The sequence below is a fragment of the Scylla paramamosain genome, chromosome 29 (assembly GCF_035594125.1).
Source record: "Scylla paramamosain isolate STU-SP2022 chromosome 29, ASM3559412v1, whole genome shotgun sequence".
In the NCBI taxonomy this organism is placed as follows: domain Eukaryota; kingdom Metazoa; phylum Arthropoda; class Malacostraca; order Decapoda; family Portunidae; genus Scylla; species Scylla paramamosain.
This window is the reverse complement of record NC_087179.1, coordinates 6,629,565-6,654,426: the sequence shown is the minus strand read 5'-3', so window position 1 is coordinate 6,654,426 and position 24,862 is coordinate 6,629,565. Positions and strand designations below refer to the sequence as shown.

The window sequence follows — 24,862 nt, the reverse complement described above, 5'->3', positions numbered from 1 at the left end:
CTTTGGCGTCCTTCCATGATATATTTATTATATGATAAAATCCTGAACATTACAAGCTTGAAATTACAAGACTTCGGATTGCTTTTGTAGTCATATGCTGTCGGATTTGACTGGGCCAGAGCGGCGTGCGGTAACCAGACCCTGATGCGTCGTCCACTGACTCGTCCTGCTGCACGTGTTGTGTACAAATCGTCAAACAAACGTTCGAACTTCAGACTTCGACTTCGGACTGCCACCCACCTACCGCCCCCTTCTTCCTCACCGCCCCCCCCCAGATCTTTCCACCGCCCCCAGGGGGGCGGTACCGCCCACTTTGGGAACCACTGGTGTAGAGGATGCTGTTCGTTTCTCTCTTATTTTTTTTTCTCCCTTCTACAGGAGTTGCCGATCCAAAGGCCTGGCTGAGGAGTGATCCCGAGCCACCTGTACCATCAAGATGAAGGATGTCACAGTGGTCCACCTCCTGCTGTCCGTGTGTGTGTGTGTGTGTGTGTGTGTTTGAAGGCACCCCTCAGGCCGCTGCTGTCTCCTCTGTCTGGTGAGTAAGGGCTCTCTCTCTCTCTCTCTCTCTCTCTCTCTCTCTCTCTCTCTCTCTCTCTCTCTCTCTCTCAGACGCAACGAAAACGATAACTACTACTATTACTACTACTACTACTAAGGTTGAATTTCCTCTCTCTCTCTCTCTCTCTCTCTCTCTCTCTCTCTCTCTCTCTCTCAGACGCAACGAAAACGATAACTACTACTATTACTACTACTACTACTACTAAGGTTGAATTTCCTCTCTCTCTCTCTCTCTCTCTCTCTCTCTCTCTCTCTCTCTCTCTCTCCGTTTCCTTCTTTGGTTTCTTTTTCCGTATAATTATCTCCTCCTCCTCCTCCTCCTCCTCCTGTTGGTTTCGTATGTATTTCCTTATCAAGTGTTGTGTCTGCAGGAACAAAGAGCAATTCGTGACAAACATTTGCATGCAAACAAACAAATAAACAAACAAGGACAGCGTTGAGTCTCGCAGGTCACTCCAGCCTGTTGGAAACTGTTGGTTGCTTCACCTGACAATTTTGAACCAGAAAGTCAATTCTTGCTTCGGTTTGTTGAGGTTACCTTAGCTTAGGTTAGCTTTGGTTAGGTTAGGTTAGGTTTGATTAGGTTAGGTTAAGTTCGGTTAGGTTGAGAGGTTAGCTTTGGTTAGGTTAGGTTTGGTTATGTTAGCTTAGATTAGGTTAGCTTAAGTTAGGTTAAGTCAACTTTGGTTGTGTTGTGTTAAGCTGTGAGGTTGTTGTGCACTGTGGACAGGTGCAGTAGTGAGCACACTGGTGTGTGGGGCTTGGCACACCAGTGGTGCAGTGGTGAGTAAACACAACTGTAGATTTAAAGTAATTTTCTACTTTGAAATTATTGAGTGGACATTTTGTTGACTTTGAAACATTACCTAGGGACAGGAACAAGTGCAACACCAGACACACCAAGATGTATTCACACTTTGAGGCAGTGTGTTCAAACTCCACAACTTAATACTCAGTTTTTTTTATGGTGTGAAAAATAAGACATGGTAAAACAAACAAACAAGCAAACAATGTGCAATGCAGAACTGGAGTTTTGTAATTGAAAACCATCTGCAATGATAAAATAAATCCATAAATGGTGACATTTCCAAGAACTTGTATTTGTAGGTGAAAAAAAAAAGCGTAATTAGTGTGAGTGGTTTGGTGAGTTGCACACAGTGTGTTCCAGCATGGAAGCCTTCTCTGTTCTTAATGCTGAAATTAACATGCTGCCCAAACAAACAAAGCTGTCATTTGGCTTGTCAGAAATGTGCATGTCACACACAAATGGTTTGAATAATCCTGAAATCCTGAAATAAACACACCTTCAACAAACAACACTGTTCACTACGCTATCATGCTGCACACACACACACACACACACACACACACACACACACACACACACACACACACACACACACACACACACACACACACACATAAATAAATAAGTATAAATGTGTGTGTGTGTCAAGCCACACGTGTCATTGGGACTGAAAGAAGATGCGCACATGCTTTTTCCTTGACAGCTCCAGTGCGACTGGCACCACGGCAGTGTGAAGTTTACCATGACAGAGGCACCTCTTGTTGTCTGATGCAGGTAGTGGGTTGAGGTAGGGTTAGCTTAGGCTAGGTTAGGTTAGGTTAGCTTAGGTTAGGGTATGGTGCAAGAACTAAAGAGGATGGCAGTGTTGGTTGAAGCTGGAAATTTAGCAGGATAACTAAAGTGATGGTATAAGAAAGTGACAAAAGGTGTTCTTGATGCATTTGTACCACAAGCAACACATTGACCTAGCCTGACCCAACCAAGCCCGACCTAACCTTAACTTAACCTAACCTAACCTGACCTAAACAAACCTAACCTAACCAAACCTAACCTAACCTAAACTTCCTAACCTGACCTAAACAAACCTAATGCAACCAAACCTAAAGCAACCTGACCTATTCTAACCTAACCTAACCATACCTGACCTATCCTAACCTAACCTAACTTAGCCTAACTCAATCAAAATTAACTAACCAAACCAAACCAAACCTAACTTAACCTACCCTAACCTCTCATTCTTTCTCCTCAGCCAAGCAAGAACCAAGCCACCCTATTGGTTGACAGGGGATCACCATCAGCCCTCCCATTAGCCCAGAGCTTCGTGGATTGTGATTGGACTGCTAGCTGGCTGGCTGGCTGACCTGACTTGACCTGACCTGAGCCAACATGATTTACATTTTCCTTGTTGACACTGGCACCATGATCTTTGACATGAACCTGGCACTGGAGAGGTAGGCAGAGAGAGAGAGAGAGAGAGAGAGAGAGAGAGAGAGAGAGAGAGAGAGAGAGAGAGAGAGAGAATTATAAGCTTTTTTCTTCTTTCCAGAGAGAGAGAGAAAGAGAATTACAAGCTTTTCTTCTTCTTTTCCTTCTTTTTCTTCTTTTCAGAGAGAGAGAGATTTAATTATTTCATTCATTTAATCATTGATATAGTAATTTATTTAGTCATTTAATCATTCTCTCTCTCTCTCTCTCTCTCTCTCTCTCTCTCTCTCTCTCTCTCTCTCTCTCTCTCTCTCTCTCTCTCTCTCTCTCTCTCTCTCTCTCTCTCTCTCTCTCTCTCTCTCTCTCTCTCTCCATGATAAAGGCTTCAGAGAGAGAGAGAGAGATGTATTTATTGGTACAGTATTTATGTAATTAGAATTATATCAATGTGTGTGTGACATGTCAATATACACAGGCCTACATAACCACTTGAACAAGCCAGGAGTTACCTGAAGCATCTGAGGCAACAATCACAATAATAATAATAATAATAATAATAATAATAATAATAATAATAATAATAATAAAGTCTATCTTTACAATATAAAGATGTATTAAGTTTTTTTTTATTTATTTATTTATTTTATGTTTTTGAGAATAACTTGAAATAAATAGATTTTAAATTGAGAAAATATATAACTCCTTGATTTGACATGTGGATTATAACAGCAGACATCAGTCCCAGAAAAGGGTCCAAAGCAGTAGTCAAAAATTGAAGGATAAGTGTCTTGAAACCTCCCTCTTGAAGGAATTCAAGTCATAGGAAGGTGGAAATACAGAAGCAGGCAGGGAGTTCCAGAGTTTACCAGAGAAAGGGATGAATGATTGAGAATACTGGTTAACTCTTGCATTAGAGCGGTGGACAGAATAGGGATGAGAGAAAAGAAGAAAGTCTTGTACAGCGAGGCCACGGGAGGAGAGGAGACATGCAGTTAGCAAGATTAGAAGAGCATTTAGCATGAAAATAGTGGTAGAAGATAGCTAGAGATGCAACATTAAGGTGATGAGAGAGAGGCTGAAAATAGTTAGCTAGAGGAGAGGAGTTGATGAAATGAAAACTTTTGATTCCACCCTGTCTAGAAGACCCGTATGAGTGGAACCCCCCCTAGTCCTGTGAAGCATACTTCATACATGGATGGATAAGGCCCCTGTACAGAGTTAACAGCTGGGGGGGGGGGGGTGAGAAAAACTGGTGGAAATGTCTCAGAATGCCTAATTTCATAAAAGCTGTTTTAGCTAGAGATGAGATGTGAAGTTTCCAGTTCAAATTATAAGTAAAGGACAGACCGAGGATGTTCAGTGTAGAAGAGGGGGACAGTTGACTGTCACTGAAGAAGAGGGGATAGTTGTCTGGAAGCTTGTGTCCAGTTGATAGATGAAGGAATTGAGTTTTTGAGGCATTGAACAATACCAAATTTACTCTGCCCCAATCAGAAATTTTAGAAAGATCAGAAATCAAGCGTTCTGTGGCTTCCCTGCGTGACATGTTATTTAGTGCAGTGTTGAGGTGTTGAAGGGCACAGTACACAATGCTGTCAAGGTGCCCCCCGACAAACAGGTCAGTATTGCCAGATAGCTTAGGTTAGGTTAGTTTAAGTTTGGTAAGGTTAGGTTAAGTTTGGTTAGGTTAGGTTTCTTCCAAACTGGTGGTGTATATCCTGTTGTGTGTGTGTGTGTGTGTGTGTGTGTGTGTGTGTGTGTGTGTGTGTGTGTGTGTGTGTGTGTGTGTGTGTGTGTGTGTGTGTGTGTGTGTGCCCCTGCTGAGGCCAAACAAGACAAGTTTTTTTGCAAGGTGTGGATGGACAGGAGGGGCGTGGGTGACAGTCCTGTGGGTTCTGGTACTGGCAGCACTGTGTGGTGGCTGTCACACGGCTTGGTGCAGGAGAGACTCCTGGGCAGTGAGAGTGATGGCAGAGGGACAGGCAGAGTGAGGGTGCACCAGCAGACACACCCTGACTGAGGTGTACAACAAACTCACCAGTGTCAAGTGTAGTGTCAAGGTAGTTTGAGGGACTAGAACAGTCACCCTTTTTAGGAACAGGTTGAATGTAGGCAAACTTCCAGCAAGAAGGAAAGGTAGATGTTGACAGACAGAGCTGAAAGAGTTTGACTAGGCAAGGTGCAAGCACAGAGGCACAGTTTCAGAGAACAATAGGAGGGACTCCATCCGGTCCATAAGCCTTCCAAGGATTTAGGCCAGCAAGGGCATGGAAAATATCATTGTGAAGAATTTTAATAGGTAGCATGAAGTAGTCAGAGGGTGGAGGAGAGGGAGGAACAAGCCCAGAATCATCGAAGGTAGAGTTTTTAGCAAAGGTTTGAGTGAAGAGCTCAGCTTTAGAAATAGATGTGATAGCAGTGGTGCCATCTGTTTGAAATAAAGGAGGGAAAGAAGAAGAAGCAAAGTTATTGGAGATATTTTTGGCTAGATGCCAGAAGTCACGAGGGGAGTTAGATCTTGAAAGATTTTGACACTTTCTGTTAATGAAGTTTTTGGCTAATTGGAGAACAGACTTGGCATGGTTCCAGACAGAAATATAAAGTGCATGAGATTCTGGTGATGGAAGGCTTAAGTCCCTTTTGTGGGCCACCGCTCTATCATGTATAGCTGGAGAACAAGCTGTGTTAAACCAAGGTTTGGAAGGTGTAGGTCGAGAAAAAGAGTCAGGAATGTACACCTCCATGCCAGGCACTATTACTTCTGTTATGTGCTCATCACACAAAGATGGGTCTCTGACACAGAAGCAGTAGTCATTCCAAGAAAAATCACCAAAATACCTCCTCAGGTTCCCCCAACTAGCAGAGGCAAAACGCCAGAGGCACCTTTGCTTAGGAGGATCCTGAAGAGGGATTGGAGCGATAGGACAAGATACAGATACGAGATTGTGGTTGGAGGAGCCCAATGGAGAAGAGAGGGTGACAGCATAAGCAGAAGGATTAGAGGTCAGGAAAAGGTCAAGAATGTTGAACCTATCTCCAAGACGGTCAGGAATACGAGTAGGGTGTTGCACCAATTGCTCTAGGTCGTGAAGGATAGCGAAGTTGAAAGCTAGTTCACCAGGATGGTCAGTGAAGGGAGAGGAAAGCCAAAGCTGCAGAGGACTGGCCCAGGTTTTTTGTTTTCATGTGTGTGTGTGTTTGTGTGTGTGTGTGTGTGTGTGTGTGTGTGTGTGTGTGTGTGTGTGTATTTACCTAGTTGTATTAACTTAGTTGTGGTTTATGGGAGGGGAGTAATCTCATAGTATCCCATCTCTGTATCTATCTAGTTTGGTCTTTCAAGCACTGACAGTTATGGCATTGACAACATCTTCACTGAGTTCATTCCATTTGTTCACACTTTTTTGAGGAAAACTATACTTCTTGATGTCTCTTCTATAGTTCTTTTTCTTCAGCTTCTTACTGTGTCGCCTTGTACTCTGTGTGTCTAAATTAAACATTCTTTGTCCACATTTTCCATACCATTTATCATTCTATAGATGTTTATTAAATCTCTCTCCAATTTTCAAGGGTAGGAATTTCCAACATTCTTAATCTCTCTTCATAGGTCAACTTACTCAACTCTGGAACCATCTTAGTGACTGCTCTTTGTACTCTTTCTAATTTTATAATATTCCTCTTTGTATGAGGAGACCACACCACTGCCACATATTCCAGTCTTGGTCTTATCATGGAAATCAACAACTTTTTTATAATTTCTTTATCCAAATATGAGAATGCCATTCTTACTCTTTTTAACAAATTCATCGTCTCCCCAGTAATTTTATCAATGTGTCTGTCCAGAGTAAAATTTTCAGTAACTGTTACTCCCAAATCCACTTCTTTTGATTTCTGTAACTTCACACCATCCATCTCATAATGATATTGTATTCTTTTCTTACTCGTACCGAACTCCATTACTTTACATTTACTTAAATTGAATTCCATTTGCCAAGATTTACTCCATCTATTTATCTTATTTAAATCATCTTGCAGTACCATACAGTCATTCACATTTTCTACCCTTCTCATCAGCTTAGCATCATGCACAAATAAGTTCATATAACTATCTATTTCTTCATTTATGTTGTTCATATATTATAAATGTTATCGGTCCCAACAATGACCCCTTTGGGACACCACTAGTTACTTTCAGCCAAGATGAATTTTGGTTTTGTACTCCATCCACTCCAGCAGTCATCCTCCAATTTTTCCATAATTTTTTATTTTCCATAGCAATCTTTGGTATGGTACTTTGTCAAACGCTTTCTTCAAATCTAACTAGGCACCATCCACCCATCTGTCTCTCCTGCACAATATTGATTACCCTTGAATAAAAGGACAGTAAGTTCATGGAGCATGATCTTCCCCTCCTAAATCCAAATTGACAATTTACTAAAACACTATCCCTTTCCAAGTGTTCTATCCATCTTTTCTTTATTGTTCTTTCACATACTTTTCCTACAGCACTAATCAAGGACACTGGCCTATAATTTGGTGGGTTATCCTTATTTCCTCCTTTGTATATTGGTGTAATATTTGCTCTCTTCCAATCTTTTGGTACCCTTCCCTGTGATAGTGATATTACCGCTAGATTGAATTTTATCAGCCAGTTGTTATCTATGTTCCTTTAATATCCAGTTTGATACTCCATCTGGACCAGTTACTTTATTTACTTCAGGTTCTTCTGTCATCTTAAGTATTTCTTCATAACTGACTGGGATTGTACTTGGTATATTCCTCACCAACTTATCCCTTCCAGCATCAAACTCCCCTTCCACAGTAAATTCCAATCTGAAACTATTGTTCATAACCTCTGCCAAGTCCTCTGCATCCTCATAGATTTTTCCTTCAGCTTTCAATCTTGATACACCTTCCTTCTTCTTCATCTTCCCATTAATATGTCTAAAGAATAGTTTGTGTTCATTTATACATTCATCTATTATTCGGGGTGTAATGCATGTTTCTGCAAATACTGAAAGAGGTGAAAGAACATGTAATTCTAAGTAGAAAATGTTCTATACACATATGTATTTTAAGGCTTTGTTTACCCGTCAGAGGGATTGAAAATGTATGGGACTCACGGGTGTGCTCTGCGTGTAGCTACAAGGTGACAGACAGATGGTTGCATTGTTGCAGCCTCAGAGGTGCCACTCGGTCAACTTACAAATGGTTTAATTTTATTTTTTGCAGCCTGTGGAATATTACAATATCTTGTAACAAGACCAATTGTATTAAAAACCACGCAATTTACCAGTAAGCATTACACGACAACATTATTGCAGTGATTAAAAGTATTCCTGTAAAATGCTTTGTGGCATCATCAAAGCAAGGGAGGAGGGCGAGTGAGTCTGAGCAACCTTGAAAACAGCTAAGTGATGATGCCATGTAGTATTTTACAGGAGTACTTTTAATCACCACAATAATGTTGCCATGTAATGCTTATTGGTAAATTACATGCTTTTTAATACCTTTTGTCTTGTTAAAAGATACTGTAATATTCCACAGCCTGCAAAAAATAAGATTAAACCATTTGTAATTTGAGCAAGTGGCACCTCCGAGGCTGCAACAATGCAACTCTCTGTCCATCACCTCGCAGCTACACGCATAGCACACCCATGAGTCCCATACATTTTCAACTCCTCTGACGGGTTAACAAAGCCTTAGAATTCATATGTGTATAGAACATTTTCTACTTAGAATTACATGTTCTTTCACCTCTTTCAGTATTTGCAGAAACTCATGTTACATCCTATATCTCTTTCATTGTTTCTTCTCTTCATTCTTATTATCTCAATGTACTTGTTCCTAGCATCAATATATTCCTCCCATCTGCTCTCAGTTTTGCTTTTCTTCCATCTATTCCAAGGATTTGATTTACAATTTCTAGCTTCTTTTCATTTTGTATTGAACCATTCTTTACCCTTTCTACATCTCCCTCCTCCTTTAGGTACAAATTTCTCCACAGCAGGATTATATATCCTTATAAACTCATCCCATTTTTCCAAAACATCTTCTGCATCTTCAAAGTCTTTCCAGTCCACGGCAACAAAGTACTTTCTTTATTTTTCAAAGTCAGCTTTACTATATTGAAATCTTCTTACCTTATAATTTTCATCAATGATTACATTTTCATTTTCAAATTAAATTCCATCAACACATCATCACTTTTACCCAGAGCGCTATCATAGTGTATAGTTTCAATAATTTCCATGTCCTTGGTAAACAGTGAATCAAGTCTTGATGGTTTATCTCTTCCACTAAATCTGGTATCACAATCAACCCACTGAATCATCAAGTTTTCTACTGCCTAGTTCAATAGTTCATTACTCCATGAGCTCTCACTTCCAGTAGTTGTCAATGTCTCCCAATTTATCTCCTTGCAATTAAAATCACCAACAATAACTATATCACTACTTTCCATCACTATCTTTTCAAGCCCTTTTAGCACATTTACCAACATCTCTTCATGCTCTTCTTTTTGCCAAGCATTGGTCACAAGTGGCACATACACTCCTACATAATTCATTATCCTTCCATTTCCACTTCTAAGTACACTTCTAAGTAAGTGGTGTGTGTATGTGTGTGTGTGTGTGTGTGTGTGTGTGTGTGTGTATGTGTGTGTGTGTGTGTGTGTGTGTGTGTGTGTGTGTGTGTGTGTGTGTGTGTGTGTGTGTGTGTGTGTGTGTGTGTGTGCCAGGATGTCAAGTATTCATACCTAATTCCTGCTACATAATTCTGTTTCTGCAAGATTGAGTCAAGTTTGTAATCTCGCATTGTTTAACAAGTTGAGTTGTCACATTTGTCTTTAAACTGACTCTCCCTCCCTGTGTTAGAACTGACTCCTGTGTTAGAATATTGCATGTTTGCAAGGCCACAGGGATGCATAGCTGGGTTCTCAAGGGTGTTTCTCCTGTCAGTAATGCAGAAATGTTGTTAATCTGTCACTGGAACTGTAAAAACACCCTTGAAAACCCACATCACTTCAACTAGAGCCTTTTAAAAGAGTGTTTCTCCTGTCAGTAATGCAGAAGTGTTGTTAATCTGTCACTGGAACTGTAAAAACATCTTAGAAAACCCACTTTACTTCAATTAGAGCCTTTTAAAAACAGTATTTCTCCTGTAAGTAATGCAGAAATGTTGTTAATATGTCACTGAAACCATAAAAACACCCTTGAAAACCCATGTCACTTGAACTAGACACACACACACACACACACACACACACACACACACACACACACACACACACACACACACACACACACACACACACACACACACACACACACACTCACCACCAGTACTGCTGCTGCCACACAGATCAGTGAGGGGCTGCTGGAACCAGGGAGGGAAGAGGTCAGCGCTGTGCTTGAAGAGGTAGACCGGCCACAGATGAAGGAGGTGAAGGGCTGTGTGGCCTGGAGCAGCTCATGCATGATGCTGCCTATGTGGTGCAGGAGCAGAGCAATTTCTCCCAGGTACTCCTCCATATCTCCCTTCTTAAGTTACCTCCATGCTTCCACTTCCTCAAAGACCTTCCTCCATCTTTCTTCCATCTTCCCTCCAATCCTGACCATCCTGTGACTCTTGCTTCATAGTTAAAATAGTGTTTTTGTTAGATAGTATGACTTCACAGCCAGCCATTTTCCCCTCCACAAGTGTCTATTCTTTCCTCCATTTCTCCCTCCACAACTTCCTTCCAGGCTTCTCCTTCCTCAGTGACCTTCCTCTATGTATCCTCCACCTCTCCTCCAATCCTAACTACTCTGCAACACTTGGTTGATAGTTAAAAATTGTGTTTTTGTTAGACAATCTCACTCACAGCCAGCCATTTTCCCCTCCACCTTCCTGTATTCTTTCCTCCATGTCTCCCTCCAGAAGTTCCCTCCGGGCTTCTCCAGGGTTTTTCAGGCTTCTGCTGTGATGATTGAATGTTGACTAATGAAAGGTTACTTGTGCAAGAATTTTTAGGTATATTGTGAGAATGAAATACACCTGTAACAGCTAAATGGATATATTTCCATAAATAATACAAACTAGTTATGTGTTTGAATGGATGATGCCTTGCATTGGTGGAGCCTGTACTTGGCTGGCTGCCCCTCTTGTGGTGGTGGTGGTGGTGGTAGTAGCAGGCTTTGCACAGTGAGGCCTTTCTATGAGAAAGGTCTATTTGAATCAGTACAAAGGAGAATGACTAAAAGGATACAGGGGATGAGGAGTATTCCTTATGAGGCGAGATTGAAGCTGTTAAATTTACCTTCTGTAGAGACATGTTGGTTGAGGGGACTTGATAGAAGTCTTTAAGTGGTATAAGGGTTATAACAAGGGGGATGTAAGCAAAATTCTTAGGATCAGCAACCAGTATAGAACAAGAAATAACAGGTTCAAGCTTGAAAAATTTAGGTTTAAGAAAGAGATAGGAAGAAATTGGTTCACAAATAGAGTGGTAGATGAGTGGAACAGACTCAGTAATCATGTTGTTAGTGCTAGGACATTAGGGAGCTTTAAGAGAAGATTAGATGGGTTTATGGATGGGGATGATGGGTGGAAATAGATAGGTATATTTCATACAGGGACTGCCACGTGTAAGCCTGCTCGCTTCTTGCAGCTTCCCTTATTTCTTATGTTCTTATGTTCTTGTGTGTTTATTTTGAGCATCAGCACAGTGCAGTGACAGCAAACAATGATCCTTTCCTGTGGATCACCTGGTGGGAAAGGATTAATTAAGGAGAAGGTGACAGGGGTGATACTTGCATCTTATTTGTATTAATTAATAGTAGAATATTCATCATTTATTGAATGTCAGCAGGGGCATTGGTGAAGTGCTGACTGAACATTAAACATGCTGCTGGCCTCTGCTGTGTACCAGCTGTGTACTTTTGCTGTGACCTGCTTCTTTGTACATTTCAGAAGACAAAGTTTTGCCCAGAGAGTGACCTGCTGCTTTGTGGAGTGATGCCCCCAGAAGCTGCCAGACCAGCCTTCCACAAGTCTCTCAAGACACCATTAACCACACCGTCTGAAGATGCACATGGCTTTGCAGTGGCACCACACCACAGGCTGGTGACTCCTGTGCACCACTTGATGGAGAATAGTGTGTCTGTTGGCAGAGTGGTGAGATCAGTGTTCATCTCGTTTTACTCAGTAGGAAGCATGTTCACTGGGTTCAAACTGTGCCTCATGTATGCACATTTGATAAGACCACTCTTCTGACACTCTAATAGGCAGGGCAGCAGCAGCAGGAGCAGCACTGTTAGTGTTCAAGCTTCACTATCTTTGACCATAGTGTTTAAATATACTATGTTGGTTTGTTTATTAGCATTCAGATTAATTTGCTTTGCTTAGTCTTCATTTGTTCTTTATTTTGTGTTGGTATAATATATATATATATATATATATATATATATATATATATATATATATATATATATATATATATATATATATATATATATATATATATATATATATATTTACAAGATTAATTTTTTTCATTGTGTTTATTGTGTTGCAAATGTATTCCTCTTTACAAGCAGTCTGTTGTAGGTCAGTTCAAAGTGGAGCATTTTGACTCACCATACTCATCAACCTGTGTCCTGTATTTTGTGTATAAGCTTCCATATCTGAGTTATGCATGTAATACACTCTTCACTACATTTATACATATTGAGCCTCACTACATTCATGCAGGATGGAAGAAAATTAAGCTTGACCATTTTGTGTGATCATTCTTTATTGTAGGCACAGTACAAGATGATGCAGTACTTGTATATGTAATGCTGTGTGTGTGTGTGTGTGTATGTGTGTGTGTGTGAGGGGGACAGTTATTGGTGAGGGGCTGTGAGGAGTCACTGTGGGTTCATAAACATACTGTGGGGGACATACTGTGGGCTGTGGAGAGAGAGAGAGAGAGAGAGAGAGAGAGAGAGAGAGAGAGAGAGAGAGAGAGAGAGAGAGAAGGGGGGAGGAAAGGCAGCTGGAGGAGTGAACAGCTGCACCAGAGCCCACCACTGCTGACTACTACTACTACTACTACTAATATTACTACTACTGCTGCTGCTGTTATTCCTCTCCTCTTCCTAGCACAGCAGCAAACTCTGGGGTCCTGCCATAGTGCTGCTCCCTCCTGCAGGACACGTTTCCATCTTTACATTCTGGACCTGTGCATGGACTTGTGTCTTGGTAAACCTCACTGCAGCCACTGCCTTTGCTGTGGCTGTGTGCTGTGTGTGGTGGCCGGTGACAGACAGCAGGGCAGCCGCCCCCATGCTGCAGCTGGCTGGCAGGAGGGAGGGGCAAGCTGGCCACCCTCTCTGTCACCACCTGCTGGGGAAAGAGCACCATTATTATCATCTTTGTTTTCCTTCTTTTTCCATTTGTTTTCCTTCACAATTTGCAAGAAATGGTCACAGAGTTTGTTCTGTTGTTATTGTTGGTTGTTTATTATTAAATGACATGTTTATTGTGTTGTTGTTTACCTGTTAGTTGTTGTTGTTTGTGTGTATGATTGATGAATAAAGGGAGTGCACAGTTCCAGGTGTTTGTTTGCATCTCAGTTGTATACAAGCATAAAGGGCTTGGCTAATAGTAGTAGTAGTAGTAGTAGTAGTAGTAGTAGAATTACCAGTATATTTCAACAAATGCCGGTACTACTACTACTACTACTATACTGCTAAAAATATACAATCAAAGACCTCTACTATCATTCTTATTACTATACTGAACATTGCTATTACTACTACTATCAGTTCTACCATCACCACCACCACTCCCACTTTGCTCAGCCCTGTGCCCTGGCCAGCTGCTGGAGGAGGAGGATGTCCTGGTAATGCAGGAGGTGGATGCCCTTCCCTCCTCCTCCTGCTGCTGGTGTGTGGCTCTGGGGGTTGCCCTCAGAGACAATGCAGAGCTCACCACACACAGCCCTCCAATTATCTCTTCTGCAATAGTGATGATAGGTTTGGTTAGCTTAAGTTAGGTTAACACTCAAAAGTCATAGAGAGACTTATGAAAACCAAAAAAAAAAAAAAATAATAATTTAAGACAAAAAAAAAGGTTACATTAAGTTACGTTAACACTCTAAATGCCCAGAGGAAATAGTGTGATGGGATCTGGGAAGATGAAGAAGAGAAGAACAGGCAAATATAAAATGTGAAGTAGAAAGATTAAGAAAATGACAATGGCAAAGGATTTGTGGGTCAGTGTGTGGATGATGATCATTTGTCAAAGGAGGAACACATGAATAGGACTGTGGGTGAAGGAACATAGAAATAGCATTCAGATCTAGAAACTGATTGTGACTGACTGGGAGGGTCCTTGACACTCTTACAGTAATGATGCATCAGCAGGGGATATTGCTAATAAGGGAGTCAAGGTTCCCAATAAGCATTTTTGACTGTGAGGGACCTTGATGCCCTTAAAGTAGTGACACTCCACCAAGAGATGCTCATGATAAAGGAGTCAAGATTCCCAATAGACATTTTTGACTGAGGGACCTTGATGCCCTTACTAACATTTTGTCACGATTCAATATATTGCTGCCAGGGTTGCCTTCTTCTGTGGGTCATCTGCCAGTCCCTCCTCCAGCTGTACCAGCAAGTGGCAGGCCTGAAATAATAATAATAGTAGTAGTAGTAGTAGTAGTAGTAGTAGTAGTAGTAGTAGTAGTAGTAGTAGTAGTAGTAGTAGTAGTTTTTCACTGAGTGATTCTTTATTGGGCATAATTACATATTGGCATAGGAGCAGTAGCATATCATCAATATTAGGGCAGCAGCAGCAGGTCACCAAGCCTAAGCTCCTCAGCGGACAGAGAAATATATAATATAGACATGAATACAATTTCAACCAGATGGCACCACTGCTATCACATCCATCTCTAAAGCTGAACTCTTCGCTCAAACCTTTGCTAAAAACTCCACCTTGGATGATTCAGAGATTGTTCCTCCCTCTCCTCCACCCTCTGACTACTACATGCTACCTATTAAAATTCGCAATGATGATTTCTATACCCTCGCTGGCCTAAACCCTCGGAAGGCTTATGGACCTGATGGGGTCCCTCCTATTGTTCTCCAAAACTGTGCCTCCGTGCTTGCACCTTACCTAGTCAAACTCTTTCAACTTTGTCTGTCAGCATCTACCTTTCTTTCTTGCTGGAAGTTTGCCTACATTCAGCCTGCTCCTAAAAAGGGTGACTGTTCTAATCCCTCAAACTACCGTCCTATTGCTTTAATTTCCTGTTTTCTAAAGTTTTTGAATCTATCCTCAACTGGAAGATTCTTAAACATCTATCATTTAGCAACCTTCTATCTAATTGCCAGTATGGGTTTGGTCAAGGCTGCTCTACTAGTGATCTGGCTTTCCTTACTGAGTCTTGGTCATCCTCTTTTAGAGATTTTGGTGAAACTTTTTCTGTTGCCTTAGACATACCAAAAGCTTTTGATAGAGTCTGGCACAAAGCTTTGATTTCCAAACTCCCTTCCTAATACTTCTATCCTTCTCTTTGTAACTTCTCAAGTTTCCTTTCTGCCCGTTCTATTGCTGCTGTGGTAAACGGTCACTGTTCTTCTAAACCTATTAACAGTGGTGTTCCTCAGTGTTCTGTCCTGTCACCCACTCTCTTCCAATTATTCATCAATGATCTTTTAAACCAAACTTCTTGCCCTATCCACTCCTACGCTGATGATATCACCCTACTCTTTTCCACGTCTTTTCACAGAAGTCCAGCCCTTCAGGAAGTAAACAGTTATGCAGCAAAGCCACAGAACACCTGATTTCCGATATTTCTAAAATTTCTGATTGGGGCAGAGCAAACTTGGTATTGTTCAATGTCTCAAAAACTCAATTCCTCCATCTATCAACAGACAACTATCCCCTCTTCTTCAATGACACTCAACTGGCCCCCTCTTCTACACTGAATATCTTTGGTCTGTCCTTTTCTTATAATCTATATAAAGTGGAAATTTCACATCTCATCTCTAGCTAAAACAGATTGTATGAAGTTAGGTGTTCTGAGACGTCTCCGCCAGTTTTTCTCACTCCCCTAGTTTGGATGACACAAACGCTAACACAATCCACACAGAGATTCACCACTTGGGCTGCACCTCACTCTGTATAAAAGAGCGCATGTTTTGGGTCGCTGTGAACACTCACTATACTGTTATTAGGCTTCTTCCAGTTCAAACCTTCACTCACTGTCAGCGCCCAAACACCACATACAGGCGACGCGGTTTGGACCACAGCCTCCGCAGAAGACGGACCCTGGATTGCTGATGGCTCAGCGACTCTGAGCTGGAGTGAAAGTAGTCTTTTTAATGTTTGCTGCTAATTCATTTGGTGTTACCCATTGGAATATATTATGCAGCTGATGGTTTAATTGTACTTGTAAGTTATATGAATGAGTTATCTGTTAGGAGGAGGTTTGTATCATCAGCAAACAAAACCTGACTAAACTTATCACTATCATTACACATGTATCATTAATGTATACCACAAATAATATACAACCTAATATTGACCCTTGAGGCACAACACCCTTAACAATACTTTCCAGATTTGAGGTATTACTATTGCAGAATGCAGCCTGTTTCCAGGCTGGCAGGAAGCTAGCAAACAAATTTAGTGGTAATCCTCTTACTCCAATATTTTCAAGCTTATGTAATAATATATTAGGGTCAATACAATGCAAGGCTTTAGACAAACAAACAACTGCCCCTACTACAAAGTTCTTTCTCTCCATATATTGATGTATTTCATCAGCGAGTTTTAGTATTGCTGTCTGTGTCAATTAATTTTTTGTGGAATGAAAACTGGTTATTTGATGGTAGGCTGAATGAGTGTAAAAAATCGGTCAGTCTCTTTGCTTTTGCCTTTTCCAATGTTTTGCCGAGTGAGGCTAAAACGCAAACTGGTGTATAATTGTCTCTCTGCCCCTTATCACCAGATTTAAAGATTGTTAATACCTTACCAATTGTAAGTGTGTCAGGAAAATAACCTTGTGTAAAACACAAGCTGATTATGTGGGTGTTAGGAACACTAATATGCTGTGGTGTATTTGTTACCATTTTGAGGTAAACATCAGATCCTGCAGCTGTGTTTTTCAAAGACTTTAAATAACACAGCATTTAATTTATGCTAACACGATAAATACAAGCAAAGCAATCTCAACCAATATTTAAATGTTTGTGTGAGGCTGCTGTGCTGTGCTGTGCATTTCCAGGAGGATGTACACTCTGTCTTACTTAGAACATTACTGCTGAACATACTTGCCCGACCACATTCATTCTTTCATTTTATTTAGTACTAGTAGTAGTAGTGGTAGTGGTAGTAGTAGTAGTAGTAGTAGTAGTAGTAGTAGTAGTAGTAGTAGTAGTAGTAGTAGTAGTGGTGGTGGTGGTGGTGGTGGGATAGCTTTTGTTAGGTAAGAAAGAAGAGGAGGAGGAGAAGAAAAATAGTAGTAGTAGTAGTAGTAGTAGTAAAGTTTGGTTAGGTTAAGTTAGAGAAGAGGAGGAGGAAGTAGTAGTATTAAGAGTATGACAAGAATAGTCAAATAGTGGAGAGAGACAATTTCCCAGCAACAACCCTAGCCACACCCTCTCCCTGACTATCCCACACAAAGCAGTAACAAATGGTGTACTATCCCACCTCTCAGGGCAGTAGTTGTCTTGATAGGCGGAGTGTGCTGGACTATTTTAATGCCGCCATAGAGGCCGTACAGCTTGGAGTCAGTAGTCAGGTCAGTAGTCGACTATCCTGACTATCCGTGACTACCCTGGGGTTATCCTGGCCTCTCTCCTGCAATAGTAGTAGTAGTAAAAGTAGTAGTAGTAGAAGAAGTAGTAGTAGTAGTAGTAGTAGTAGTAGTAAAAAGTGTGAGTGTGTGTGTGTGTGTGTGCCATGGTGTTCGACGCGCGTGCGTGTGTGGGTGTGGTGATGTTCATTTACCTGTTTTTATTAGTTATATGAGAAGTCGTACGGAACTCTTCTACTATAGATGAAGGAGGAGATTGTTTTGTGTGACTGCCGCGTGTGCCAGCCAGCAGACGAACCGTGAAAAGCTTCGTGTCCAGCAAACCGGCCAACAGCAAGCAGAATTACCACAGCCTCAGGTCGCTGCCTCCCGCTAGTCTCAGATGGGATGTATAAATCGAGGGACTAACAGCGCGGAAAAAGTGGGCGTAGTTTGGAAGTGTGGACTGAAGTGTGAGGTCGACCCCTTTACCTGTCCTTCGAAACACAGGTCCTGAGTGAGCTGGATTATTTGTAAATGTGTGTCCTGATCTTGTTGATTCTACACGAGCGTATATTCCTCACCACCTCATTGGCACGCTTGAAATTTGCTGAGTCAACCGTTATGATGGCAAACAGTCAGCAAAAACAGCCAGGTGAAGGGAAGACGTTACAACGTAGCCAGCTAACTAGAAAAAAAATAAGGAAGAATTAATCGACATCATGCTGGCGTCTGGTGAAGATGGTACTACACTAGCAAGCATCATCAAGAGGATGGATGACGTAGTCAAAGCAATGGAAGCTCTCAAGGACACAATAACGGCCCAGAACAACGTGGCCAATAAGAATTGTGAGGAGCTGAGGGCTCGAGTCGATAAGCGCGACTCATCGCGAAGCAGCAGCAGTACTTGGAATACCTTGATAAGAAGGAACGCAAGGGCAACGTAGTCATCCTGGGCGTACCTGATGATCAAGAGTCCCTGGAGGGCGCAACTACTGACGAGGAGACGCTGGACAAGATCTGGACGGCAGTTGGTGTGGATGGCGTGGCTGGGACTCACCGCAGGATGGAGCGACCGCTCACGCCAGGCCAGCGGCGGTGCACCGCCACGAGCCCGCCTCATCCTATTGACGCTTGCTGATAAAAACCAACGCGCCATCATCCTGAACAATGCAAGTCGATTGAAAACCTCTGGTAATAACTTCAGTCGAATTTACATTAAAAAAAAAAGATGTCCATCCAAGCATTAGGAAGGAGTGGCGTAGGTTACGTGATGTAGAAGCGGCAGAAAGAGCAAAACCAGAAAACGTTGGTTGTACCATACGCTTGGATACACGTGAGCGCGAAGTGTATAAAGATAATACAGTAACTGATGCTTGGAATGCTCATTTTTTCTAGATGGTCCACAGTGCAGTAGTAAAATTAAGATGTATTCCCCTTTCCTCTCATTCTCTATTTCTCTTGCCTCATTTTCATATTTTTTCTTATCTTTGCTTCTCACTCTCATCTCCTATCTCCTTACCTTTCCTCCAAGCCTTATCTTTCCTATTATCTGCCTCCTCCCACCTCCATTAAGCCTTACCTTGCCCCAGCTATTCTCTTTTCTCTCTCCCTCCTTCTTAACTTCCCTTTTCCTTTTCCTTTCCTTTCCTCCACTTCACTAGCAAGTTGAGCTCTCCACCATAGTACATTTTTATTATGGTCACCTACGATTTTTCAGACATTTTTGTACTAGAGTCTTTTAAGGCGGATTTGTTGCCTAGTAAGAAACAATATTGTTTTCTGTGTCCGTGCAAACAATTTTTCACACTCCTCTGAATGACAAAGGAAGACTGCAGCAGTGAAGGACTTAAGGGATGCTGTGCTCCGTGTAAGAAACGCTTTGGTTTTTTCTCTATGTGCCATGTTCCCAAGGCGCTTCCCATGGAGAGTGAACTCGACATACAGAGCCAGGATTAAGCCTTTCACTGCTGTCTGACACATTTCCTTAATCACAAACTACTCTAAAGCATTCATCATGTTTTCAACAGCCACTTCTGAGCACACCAGCCTCCTAAACCAGCCTCGAAGTCCCCCATCTGCGGAGGTAACCTGAAATGTCCCCAGGTCGAAATACTCTTCTGGTATCGAAGCTAAGAGTCAACTTTTTCTTCATTAACTTCTGCAACATTCGCGGTCTTAGATCTAATTTTCAATCTGTAGAACACCACCTCTCCTTTACTGAAGCTCATCTTCTTTTCCTCACTGAAACACAGGTGTCTGAGGCAACTGACAGTAGCCCCTTTTTTGTTCCCTCCTACTTTCTCTATCGTCATTTTCATTCCAAAGCTGGATGTTGCGTTTATGTGCGCAACGACTTAACTTGCTCTTGTGCCCAAGCTCATGAACCTTAAAAATTTCAACCATCTGGTTATGACTACAGTCACTCTCAAATTAAATTTATCTGTGCTGTATACCTCTCACCTAACTCCTCTGACTATAAAAAAATTCTTTGACTACTTAACTTCCAAAGTGGAGCACATTCTGACTCTCTTCCCTTTTGCGGAGATCTTCATTCTTGGAACTTCAATGTTCACCACCAGCTTTGGCTTTCCTCTTCCTTCACTGACCATCCTGGTGAACTAGCCTTCAACTTTGCTATCCTCCATGATCTACAGCAATTGGTGCAACACCCTACTCGTATTTCTTACCGTCTTGGAGATACGCCCAACATTCTTGACCTTTTCCTAACCTCTAATCCTGCTATGCTGTTACCTTCTCTTCTCCGTTGGGCTCCTCCGATCAAAATCTCATATCTGTATCTTGTCCTATCGCTCCAATCCCTCCTCAGGATCCCCCTAAGCGGAGGTGCCTCTAGCATTTTGCCTCTGCTAGTTGGGGAGACCTGAGGAGGTATTTTGCTGATTTTCCTTATCAGAGACTCGTCTCTGTGTGTGCCAAGCGCATAACAGAGGTGATAGTGTCTGTCATGGAGGCGTACATTCCTCACTCTTTTTCTCGACCTAAATCTTCCAAACTTTGGTTTAACACAGCTTATTCTCGTGCTTTACATGATAGAGAGGTGGCCCACAAAAGGTAGTTAAGCCTTCCATCACCAGAATCTCATGCACTTTATATTTCTGCCCGGAACCATACCAAGTCTGTTCTCCAACTAGCCAAAAACTCCTTCATTAATAGAAAGTGTCAAAACCTTTCAAGATCCAACTCCCTCCATGACTTCTGGCATCTAGACAAAAACATATCCAATAACTTTGCTTTTTCTTCTTTACTTCTTTTATTTCAACCAGATGGAACCACTGCTGTCACATCTATCTCTAAAGCTGAACCCTTCACTCAAGTCTTTGCTAAAAACTCTATCTTGGAGGATTCAGGGCTTGTTCCTCCCTCTCCTCCACCCTCTGACTACTTCATGCTACCTATTAAAATTCTTCACAGTGATGTTTTCCATGCCCTCGCTGGCCTAAACCTTCCAAAGGCCTATGGAGCTGATGGGATCCCTCCTATTGTTCTCCGATACTGTGCCTCCGTGCTTGCACCTTGCCTAGTCAGACTCTTTCAACTCTGTCTGTCAACATCTACCCTTCCTTCTTGCTGGAAGTTTGCTTACATTCAGCCTGTTCCTAAAACGGGTGACCGTTTTAATCCCTCAAACTACCGTCCTATTGTTTTAATTTCCTGCCTATTTAAAGTTTTTGAATTTATCCTCAGTAGCAAGATTATTAAACATCTATCACTTCACAATCTTCTATCTGATCACCAGTATGGTTTCCGTCAAGGCCGCTCTACTGGTGATCTTCTGGCTTTCCTTACTGAATCTTGGTCATCCTCTTTTAGAGATTTTGGTGAAACTTTTGCTGTTGCCTTAGACATATCAAAAGCTTTTGATAGAGTCTGGCACAAAGCTTAGATTTTCAAACTTCCCTCCTACGGCTTCTATCCTTCTCTCTGTAACTTCATCTCAAGTTTCCTTTCTAACCGTTCTATTGCTGCTGTGGTAGACTGTCACTGTTCTTCTCCTCAATCTATTAACAGTGGTGTTCCTCAAGGTTCTGTCCTGTCACCCACTCTCTTCTTATTATTCATCAATGATCATTAAAACTAAATTTCTTGTCCTATTCACTGATAAAGCAGATCATTTTAGTGTGAATTGGTTGTATCATTCATGGCCTAACACTGCATTATGGCATTGTACCTGAACATAATGGTGTGTTGGAAGTCGTGGCCCAAGACAGGAAGGCCATTCACCTTTACATGCCCTGCCAGAATGCCGCAAGCTGCTGGAATGCTGGACTGTTCCAAGCTCACTGTAAGCAAATGTTACTATTCACTTGATTGGAAACACTTCACGTTACACAGTTTTAATAATGTTTTTTACCCATGACTGACTTGTATGCAGATAATTCTGTATGTTTGAGATTTTATTGAAAACAATACACGCACAACGGCTTGTTTTCATCTAACGTGTTTGCATCGTTGCCCGCGAGCGGCTGGGTCTTTCACTCTGCCCCGCTGTGGGGGGGAGGTGTGTGTGTTTGAGGGAGAGAATTAGAATATTTGAAGTACGGCAAGCTGCAAGAAGGCTTACGCGTGGCAGTCACTGTATGCAATATACCTATTTCCACCTATCATCCCCATCCATAAATCCATCTAATCTTCTCTTTAAGCTCCGTAATGTCTTAGCACTAACAACTAGATTACTGAGTCCGTTCCACTCATCTACCACTCTATTTGATAACCAATTTCTTCCTATCTCTTTCTTAAACCTAAATTTTTCAAGCTTGAACCCGTTATTTCTTGTTTTGACCTGGTTGCTGATCCTAAGAATTTTGCTTACGTCGCCCTTGTTATAACCCTTATACCACTTGAAAATAAAGGAAATAGAACAAGTAATTAATTATATTAGTAACGGATCTTGACCAAGAACTTCATCGCCGAGGACAGCAAGTGCTCCGTAATACAAATCACTAAATGGATAAGCGTCAGCCATATGCTTACTGTCAGAGTTGAGTAGAATGTGGCCTTCTCCATGGCAACGTCAATGATTTATTTTTCGGTATCCCGGGCCGTGCCCAAAACCGTCCAGTTGGGCGACTCGGGTAGACTCATGTTATCCGGTCCGCCCGAGTCGCGGTACTGAATGTAGCCCAGAAAGACCTCAAGACATTACAAGACGAAGACGTCTTTGAATTGTCATGAATCGCTAACACGAAGAATGACAAGATAGGACGCACACGCTCCTTGGCGGCCGTGACGGGTGGGCGGGCAGAGGGAATGGTTACGGCGAAGCTTCGCTCTTCCGGTTTCGTTCAACTCGGGTCACAGTTGTCTACCTACGCCGCCGTCTCTCCTGAATGATATATTAAACTTTCTCTCTCTCTCTCTCTCTCTCTCTCTCTCAACACACACACAAAGGACACTCACCACATGACGGTGTTCTTGACCAAGAGAAGAGTGTGGACACCACCAGACTAGGTCCTCGCGGCGGACACACACATGCTGTGCCACCAGCCGGGGTTGAAGTGTTACCAGCTTACAAGTCACTACTGCGTCTCACCGCAATCACCACCCCCTCCACCACCACACCACCATCACCACCACAACATCACCATCACCATAACGACCACCACACCCCAATCACAATTATCATCACCACACCAGCACCACCACAATTAACAAGCCATCGCCCATCTAGCTCCAATCTACCACCACCACCGCCACCTACTGACCTCAGCAAACACCACCAGGAAACTCTCCACCATCATGTCCTGCACCACAACCTGCACGCCCTTCCCTGTGGTGGTGGTGGTGGTGGTGGTTAGGAATGAGGTGGCGGAGCAAAACAAGGAAGCCACACCCCGCTGCCTCGCACACATACGCACCTGGCCAACGCAAACTGAGTGACTTGAAGAAGCGCCAGTCAGGTGACGACCTCACCTTGATGACGTAACGGCGCGAATTTCAAAACACATTCGATTTCCAGACACAGTAATGATTACTGTCTTCACTCAATGAGAGGAAGTCTAAGTTTTCTGGAGTCCCAAAGACGCCCGAGTGTTGAAAGGACTGGCGATTCCTCAAAGTACAGGCGGCAAGGGCAGATGAAAGGCGTGCCAACCAATGTGAGGAGCGCGAAGAGGTGGCAGCCGTTGACACATTTAGGGGAAATACTCAAGTACAAGTAGAAGGAACAAATACCAGAGAATTATTGGTGTTTACTGAACTATGTACTATTAAGGGAACAATGTGTGGAGAGACAAGATAGGATGTCTGGCCACCTCCGTGAAGCTGAACATTGAGAGCATGGTGCCGGTCTTCAGATACAGATTGAACGTAGTAAGTCAAGCGAGGCCGCGCCGCTAGTGTGCCGTCAGTACATGCCAGACACCATACAAAAAAAAAAAAAAAAAAAAAAAAACACCGTCACTGTTAAAAATGAGCAAGTGAATAAATTAATAACTTAATGTGGTACATGTAATTCTTCTACGCTGCATGATCGTTTTGCGTCCCTAACTTCTAAAAGGCACTTGTGGGGCTCAAGGGAACGCACTGAATTTTATAAACTTTACTTAATCTGTGTTAATTACATATAATTACACTCATACGATCATATACGACTTGGAGCAGTTATACACAGCATTCTTTGCTCAGTGACAAGAGTTGAGTGATATTTATACGTTTCTCTTCACATACTTTGCCCTTAATACCTCGAGCATTTCACCACTACATCTCCGATTCGTATTTCATCACGCAACTAACATTCAATGATGAGAAAACATACACTACATAACCAGTTACCCTCTTTCAATATCCTTAACATTTCATTCATCTCTCGTTTCTCATTCGCTACAGCTGTATCTCATTTACTCCACGAGGGAGTATGTCAAGTTTGGGATGACACTTCTCATCGCGAAGGTACCATCCACCGCTGAGCAACAGGAGTCCATTACAGCCGTTCTCGTTCCTTACATTAATTCCTAACAGTTCTCTAAGAAGATAAGCAAGTGGCTGACCCGATCACCATTCTACTCTGACCACCTGCTGGCAATCTCTTCAGATCCTCACCTCCTTACCCCCACCTCTGAATACCTTCCCTCCAACACCTCTCTGTACTTTCTCCTTCCCTCCAACCCTCTGTCCTTTGCTCATCCTTTAACTACGCTGATATTCCATCTTGTGCTCACCAATGTTCTCTCTCTTCACACCAGTCACTTCACTTCACTCACTTCACACCAGTCACCAATACTCCTTTGCTCTCACCTCACACCACAGCCTTTACACCACACCAAGTATCACCTCACACCACA

General features: G+C 42.2%; 1 protein-coding gene and 1 long non-coding RNA gene across 10 annotated transcripts in view; one reads left to right on the top strand and one right to left on the bottom strand.

Moving 5' to 3' along the window:
- LOC135115207 (uncharacterized) overlaps positions 1–13,365 on the top strand; it is a 36,100-nt gene extending 22,735 nt beyond the window's left edge. For 2 of the 5 annotated variants that reach the window (XM_064031724.1, XM_064031723.1), the window contains exons 2-5: positions 379–538; positions 2,619–2,820; positions 10,154–10,311; positions 11,744–13,365. In XM_064031724.1, coding sequence (XP_063887794.1) covers positions 10,264–10,311; positions 11,744–12,046 — 351 coding nt within the window. In that variant the 5' untranslated portion in view covers positions 379–538; positions 2,619–2,820; positions 10,154–10,263 and the 3' untranslated portion in view covers positions 12,047–13,365. Of the gene's footprint in view, positions 1–253; positions 539–911; positions 1,085–1,148; positions 1,345–2,618; positions 2,821–10,153; positions 10,312–11,743 lie in introns of those variants that run through there. The other 3 variants (XM_064031722.1, XM_064031725.1, XM_064031726.1) reach the window with 3 other exon arrangements.
- Positions 12,615–23,275, bottom strand: LOC135115208 (uncharacterized). Of its 5 annotated transcripts, none has more exons than XR_010275849.1 (5): positions 22,980–23,275; positions 21,751–21,862; positions 17,474–17,623; positions 14,347–14,440; positions 12,615–13,773 (listed from the first exon to the last, which is right to left on the bottom strand). It is a non-coding gene; the product is annotated as an uncharacterized LOC135115208 (long non-coding RNA). The 5 variants fall into 5 exon arrangements; XR_010275851.1 differs by lacking the exon at positions 22,980–23,275 and adding an exon at positions 22,554–22,875; XR_010275850.1 differs by lacking the exon at positions 21,751–21,862 and having other exon boundaries at positions 22,980–23,268.
- Between the last annotated feature and the right edge of the window lie 1,587 nt (positions 23,276–24,862).